The sequence below is a fragment of the Lissotriton vulgaris genome, chromosome 6 (assembly GCF_964263255.1).
Source record: "Lissotriton vulgaris chromosome 6, aLisVul1.2, whole genome shotgun sequence".
Taxonomy (NCBI): domain Eukaryota; kingdom Metazoa; phylum Chordata; class Amphibia; order Caudata; family Salamandridae; genus Lissotriton; species Lissotriton vulgaris.
The window spans coordinates 1,915,521,782-1,915,527,959 of record NC_141694.1 but is presented as its reverse complement, the minus strand read 5'-3'; the positions used below and the strand labels follow the sequence as shown (position 1 = coordinate 1,915,527,959).

The 6,178-nt window shown below is 46.1% G+C and overlaps 1 protein-coding gene across 1 annotated transcript; it reads left to right on the top strand.

Annotated features, from left to right (window-relative positions):
• The first annotated feature begins 582 nt into the window (after window positions 1-582).
• On the top strand, window positions 583-1,530 carry LOC147709915 (olfactory receptor 2K2-like). The gene has a single exon (XM_086926124.1). It carries the CDS (start codon window positions 583-585, stop codon window positions 1,528-1,530), a length of 948 nt encoding a protein of 315 aa, XP_086782250.1.
• The last annotated feature ends 4,648 nt before the right edge of the window (window positions 1,531-6,178 follow it).

The following is a 6,178-nucleotide window of genomic DNA, read 5'->3' as shown; positions in this document are numbered from 1 at the left end:
CACTACCTAGAGGTCAGAAGCACAAAGTATAGGCAAATAAATTGAATTCAATGACTTCCTACTGTTATCTAGAAAGCTTTCCAAACCACCAGTGGATCCCAAAATAAGGATTCTTCTTGGCCCATGCAGTGCTCTTCTCTCTGCACCTAGGTGATGATTAGCAGACTGTAAAGCACACACCCACTACATGTGAGATCTGCTCACACACTGAGACCTCACCCCCCACAAACAGTTACACCATCAGCTAGTCAAGCCACAGTCTCAACAGTGAATCTCATCTCCCTCAATCCTCAGGGGCCAGTCAATTAAACAGCATGGGTTCTTCCCCCAACCAAGCCTATGAGACCACCTTCCCTTGAACCATCCATGCCATGCTCATAAATGTCCCATTTGGAAAAGGGGTTCTGCGTTTCAATGAACGCTGTTGACTCAGACAATTGACTGCATGCCTTTCATGAATGACAAACAATTATTGCAAGGTTTCCTTATTTTTTAGGTTAAGAGTGAAGCCTAGGATGAAAGTCATAAGCAACAGAAGCTAAACCCTGGCAAAGTATTAATTCTCTAAGGAGGAGAGCCAGGATGGACGGCAGAAACCAAACCAAGGCAACTGAATTCATTCTCTTAGGTTTTTCCACTTCACCACATGTGAAAATTGTGCTATTTGTGGTGTTCTTAATCATTTTCCTTTTTACCATCAGTGCCAACAGTTTCATCATAGCGGTTATTCAAGCAGATTCCCAACTAAGCTCTGCAATGTACTTTTTCCTTCTCCACTTGTCATTTTTGGATATTTGTTTTTTATCAACAAACATCCCTACTTGCCTGAAAGGCTTTCTGGTGGAAAAGAACATCATCACATACTCTGGATGTGTCAGTCAAATGTACATTGGTGTCTCCTTGGGTATTACCCAATGCATCCTTCTGGCAGTCATGGCTTGGGATCGCTACATCGCCATCTGCAACCCCTTGAACTATCAGCGCATTATCAACAAGGCCGTCTGCATCAAACTTACATTTGCTACCTGGGTCAGTGGATTTGTTCTTGCTACAGTGAATGTGTCATTCACAATGACAGTACCTTTATGTGGACACAACAAGATCAACCATGTTGTATGTGAATTAGCAGCTCTCTTACATTTAGCGTGTGTAGACATCCGCTTACAAGAGTTGATGTTCCTTGTGGTTTCTCTGGTTGTCTTTATGGCTCCCATGGCATTAATTATCTTTACATATCTCCACATCATCTCCACCATCCTGAGAATGCCTGCATCTGGGAGACGCAAGGCTTTCTCCACCTGTGGCTCCCACCTGACGGTGGTTATACTGTTCTATGGGACACTGATTGTGATATACATGACTCCCAGGTCAATGATCTCATCAGAAAATGAAAAGGTCATCTCTGTCTTCTATGGAGTGGTTACTCCAACCCTAAATCCACTTGTCTACACCCTGAGGAACCACAAGTTGAAGGGGGCAATGAGAAAGCTGCTTATTAGAAAGATAGCTTTGCTACGACCTGAGATGTAATTGTCTGAATACAAAGAGGAGGTGCTTTATACTAGAAAGGGCAGCATGCAAGATGGCCCCTGCACCTCCCATATCCTTACAGTCTAGAGATTCTATTATACATTACAACATTCCATGCCCCACCTCCTTGTCCTGTCACAGATATACTATCTCTTCCCAGGCATCACCCCTCTACACATGCAATGCAATACCCAAACTCTGGCGCTTCTTTACATGATATAGCACAATACAGCATGAAGTAGCACTATCTACAACAATACTGCATTCTACCCTTTTTTTTGTTTTGCAGTTCTTTTTTCAAAGCTTTCAAGGGGAAGGGAGATAGAAATATGTTACAACAGGTAATACAGTGCTCCAAGCCACCTGCCTTTAGCTGACAGAAAAAACAAGGGCTTGTATGGTAAATAAACAGTACAAAGTACAGCCTCAGGTCTGGGCCGGGGGTAGTCAGGGGAGGATGGGCAAGCCAGGTGTGGGGGGCAAGATCAAAAGGTGGGAAGGGGCAGAGGACACAAGAGAATGGAAGAGGCAAGGGGCAGGAGAGAAAAATGGATGACAAATGGGGAAAATGGGCCAGTAAGAGTTTAAAGATGGGCAAATAATGCACCTGGGGTGAAGAAGCAAACAGGGGAACAAACTGGGAGTGCAGTTATAGGACCTCAAGCAAGGGCAATGCATAAGTCAGGAAGAAGAGAAGAAAAGGGGAGGAGCAAAAGAGAAGAGAGGAAGGGACGAGGCCCAGGATGCAACCCCAGGACCCAGGTGACACCGGCAAGTCTGCCATGATGCTCATGATACAGGCCACACAGGACACTCAGCTCCCAGCCCCATGGAGGAAAAATACCCAAGTGCGAAGAAACATCTCTGTGTCATCTTGCAGATTGTAAATAATGTGTTCATAAGAGGCCTTTTGATACATGCCTGTAAGCCATTCATCATGCATGGGGGTGGGAGTGCCAGTGGCGGGTGACATAGATGTTGGTGGTTGCCAGCGCTGTATAACGCAGATTGGCACTTGCACCTGGATAGGGTTGGGAATCCTGCAGAGTCATGGAAAAAGATCATGGAGTGAGGCACGTCACAAGTGTGGTACCAATTGCCTTACAGAAAGGGTGAAAGGTGGAGCAGTCACTGAGAACATGACCCAGGTCACAGTGAGTGTCAGCACACCACCATCAATCAGAGTGGGGCAGCAGCCATGTCGTCTGCAGCTTCCCCTGAGTCCAGTGCCAGTTGTGAAGTGATAGAAGAGGTAGAACTGTATCTGGGCCTCTCTGGTGCCGCTGCTCATGACCTCCAGAAGCTCTGCCCAGTCCATGGGTTCATATTCCACCTGAAGGCGGGCCTGCCATTTGGTGTGCATGCTGAGCAGCAGGCGTGCTGAATATAGATGGTGGGTCAGGAGACCATACAAGCCCAACATCACTCCTCTGAAGCGACCCCAAGTCACCAGGAATAAGATTACTGGCACAGACAGGAGAGCCCAGGACCGTAGGCCTAGCCTGTGGGCAAGGCAGTGAGGCAAGAATAAATACTGCCAGTGCTGGCCAGGTGCAAGGCTGAATTCCTCCCACTGTGCCTCAAAGGGTTCGATGGTGCCCTAGAAGCATACTCTTTGGAGGACCATGATCAAAGTCTTGTTTGAGATGAGGTCAAGGGAGGCCATCTGTTCTGCCTCCCAGAGGGCCTTGTGGTGGGAGTCAATCACCTTCACCCTCATCCATTTATAGAACTTAACTGGAAAGCCAACCTCCCAGCAGGCCTTGTGGTACGGGAGGTTAGAGATGGCCAGCGAGATCTGGGGCTTGGTCCTCTGCCCCTCAAGCAGGTCCCTGCTTGAGTCATTTAGGCATGTGAGGTGCACCGTGTGAAAGAACGCATCAAGCCTTGCTGGGTCTGCCGAAACCTTCAGTGTTTATAAGTCCCGGAAGTAAGCCATGAATTTGTCTGTGATGTACTGGGGCTGAAGAAGGGCGGGAAAGGGCCGGAATGGACAGTGCGGCCTCCTGTTGGCATAATTGTGCCATCAGTAGCCTCCCCTCCTTCTCCCCTTGTTTGTAGTTTTGACCCCACAAGTTTTGCAGCATTTATTCCAACCTAGAGATATAAAGCACATTAAGGTCCATGCTTGCCCCCTCCAGGCAGCTCCAGAGGGGAACCGAGGGGCCTCAGTATAGAGTTAGGTGAGAAAGGCAATGTCAGCCTCTAGGCCTAGGGCTTCCTGTCAGTCAGCACGCTGCTTGTTATCAAAGTCCAATCACATATCAACTGGCTGCGGATGGCTGCTTTTGCTGCCACCCACAAAGTAGAAGGGGAGGCCACAGACCCTGACTATGCTCCAGGCAGCTGTGAGATCAGAGCTGTGCCTTGCATAGAGGTAGAGGTATCAAGAGAGGTTGAGGCACCATGGCTTATGGCCCGGGCTGGTCAGCCCCAGTACCAGGAAGAGGAGTACTGGGGAATGGTCCGAGAGCACATTCTTGAGATTCAGGGTCTCACAGGAGAGGGTCACCACTGGCTGTAAAACAAGGAAGTTATCTAAACAGGACTGTGTGCCATGCACCGGTGAAAGGAAGATGTACTCCTGATCCATGACATCCACAAGAACATGGTCCAACATGATGTCCCCCAAAAGGGCCCGGTCCATGTTGTTGCTCACGTCAAGCGGGCCAGTGCGGTCCAAAACTGCATTGCAGCCCACATTAGAGTCCCCTCCCACAATCCAGTAAGTGGAATCAATGTCTGTACAGAGACGGTTGAGCTGAAGGAATAACTGACATTTGGGTCCTGTTTGTCCATCAACAGAACCCATGCGGAGCGGGATTCGCGCGAGCGTGTGAAAACAAGATGGCCACCGCAATGTGAGCTCCGCGTCTGGTGGCCGTTTTTATTGCCGAATTTCAGCTAATTACAGCTGTATCTATTTAAAAACGTTCCTGGCAGCTCTGTCAAGCCTACCTGCGGCTGTGGAGGCATTTTCTGGGGCTGAAGTCATAGGGAGCAGTGGTCTGTGTCCTCTGGTGGTTGCTTGGAGCTTTTCTTAAGGTAGTGCCCAGATTTCCTGTTAAGGGGCGGAGCAAGCTCTTAGGGAAGGGTCTGGCTTCAGCCTAACCACTCTCACAGCCCACTTTAGCTGCTGCACCAGCCTTTTCTTTGCTGCATTTTCCTCGTTTTTTGTGTGCTTTGTAATTATTTATCTCTCCATTTTATTTAAAATACGAAAATGGAGAATGAAAATGTACAAAATACCTATAATAAGAGGAAACAACAGATTTCTCCTCCTTCTGTTAAATCTAAAGTGGTGGAATCAAGTGAACACTCTTTGTCTTTAATAATATGTCCGGAGTACGAGGACGGTGCAACAGGTACAAAGCAGGCTCTGACCAGAAAAGCTGGTCAACCACTTACCGCTTCACTCCTGGAAGCATTGGCTGCAAAATCTAAGCGCATATATGAGAAGGGAATCCCCTCTCACACTTAGAGAAACACTTCGAGAAACACCTTAGTGAGTGTAACACATAGCCTCGATTACACTCCTTTTTAACCTGCTCTACACTCTATTTTAAAAAGGTCCTGAGGAAAGCCAGATTTAGTTTAAGGCACTGGCTGAAACATGTCAACCAACTGATGGATGTAGGAGGTAGTAACTCGCCTCCCTTAAACATCCCCAAGCCTTATTTTAACCGCTGACGGGGGCCCAGTTATTAAAATTTAATTTGCCCTCGGGTACTGGGACCCAAGCCGTTTTAACTCACACTTCACTTTACACCTCACACTGCACTCTCAGTAAAATATCAGCTCCGCTGTAATCAGGCGTTGCAGCACACACATTAGGTGTCACTGGGGGGGCCCGATGATGAAGCATGCCACCAACCAGGTTGGTGGGTGAGGGCTTCATGAACTCACCAACCAGCTGTCCATGACAAATCTAATCAGAGTCCTAACAATATTGGTCATATTTAAGCTAGTCTCTTTTGATAACACATATAAACTACGGGGACTCTGACTAGCTTTCTAGTCCTCTCTCTCTCTCTTGATACTCGCGTTTCTCTATGTTTGTCATTTTTGTTGTTTTCTTTGGAAAGTTAGTCTGTTTATTCTTTTTTCCTATTCTTTCCTTTTTGCCTGTTCTAGAGCTACTATAGTTTATACTCTTTCCTTACTATTTACTGTCCTCTTCTTGGCATTTATTCTCTTTCTCTTTTGTCATAGCTAATGTTCATAACATTAAAGTAGTTTCATTAAATGTTAAAGGTTTATGGCATTCAGTGAAACGTAAAAAAATGCTAAACTATTGAGGTAGCTGCAAAGCGGATATTTGTTTTTTACAGGAAACCCATATTGATGACAACATTTTAGATTATATGAAGAAACAATGGGTTGATAATATAGTCTCCTCTCCTGCAGTTGGCAAAAGAAATGGTGTGGCTATTCGTTTTTCAAAAAAATTACATTGCCAAATTTTGAGTAAATTCTCAGATACTGACAGGAGATATGTCATAATTAAAATTAAAGTTCATGATTCAGTTATGTTTTTGTTAAATGTTTATGGTCCTACTGTGGATGATCCTGCTTTTTGGTCTACTCACTGAAGTTTTAAAGTTGGGAAAAGTTCCTCTAGTTGTTGGAGGTGATTTTAATGTTATGT